At 44.2% G+C, this 790-nt stretch overlaps 1 protein-coding gene across 1 annotated transcript in view; it reads right to left on the reverse strand.

Moving 5' to 3' along the window:
• LOC119588585 overlaps positions 1–790 on the reverse strand; it is a gene marked incomplete at its 5' end in the record, with an annotated part of 260597 nt that overhangs the window by 6518 nt on the left and 253289 nt on the right. Inside the window, 1 exon segment of the mRNA XM_037937226.1 lies at positions 334–545. Coding sequence (XP_037793154.1) covers positions 334–545 — 212 coding nt within the window.

Here is a 790-nt window from a genome sequence, read left to right on the forward strand (position 1 = left end):
CCTACACCAAATATACCAGTTTAAGCTTTCTTCTAAATAAAATATCATCGAACACTGACCAGTCTGTCGATAGATCTATCGTTATAAAACCGTATTGTTAATAAATCTAATGATATTTTTTTTTTTACAGAATCTCTTCTAATACATGTATCTATCTTTTGACAAGATGCTGATATGCCAGCCAGTGCCCCGGCACTCCAAGACGTACATGGCAAGAAGTCCTCACTCATAATCAAAACCACCATATATTATGAAAAATAATACAGCAAGAATTAATTCTCCATCAGAACCTTCGGAAAGCCTAACCGAAAGGACTCCAATATGCAATTTTACCTTCTGCTCCCTAATCTGCTGGTCGAGGACGTCGGCGGTGTGGGCCACTGGCGCCATCCTCTCCAGGCGGGCTTCCATCCTCGCGAGCCACGTCTCCAGCTCGGCGCGCTTGGCGTCGAACTTGTGGGTGTCAGCGTACATGGCATCCAGCTGCGTCTTTCGAGCCAGCACGACGCTGTTCGTCTCATCCCAGTGTTCTCGAAGCTTCGACACTGAAAGGGAAAAGGGAAAGTGTCAAATGGCGAAAAGGAGATCAACAAATAACTCGTACAGTCATTGCTGGAATACAACAACAACCGTTTTCTATGTTCGGGGTCTTGGTTTTCTGAAATGGTGCCCAGTGCTAAATCGCGGGTAACTAAAGTAAACCTGAAACGAAATGCTGCTTATGTGTTTTGTGTAAGTTTTGTCCCGATATCTGTCAGTACTTACAGTTAATTACCCACTACCATGCAGA

Source organism: Penaeus monodon, chromosome 24 (assembly GCF_015228065.2).
Source record: "Penaeus monodon isolate SGIC_2016 chromosome 24, NSTDA_Pmon_1, whole genome shotgun sequence".
NCBI classification, from domain to species: domain Eukaryota; kingdom Metazoa; phylum Arthropoda; class Malacostraca; order Decapoda; family Penaeidae; genus Penaeus; species Penaeus monodon.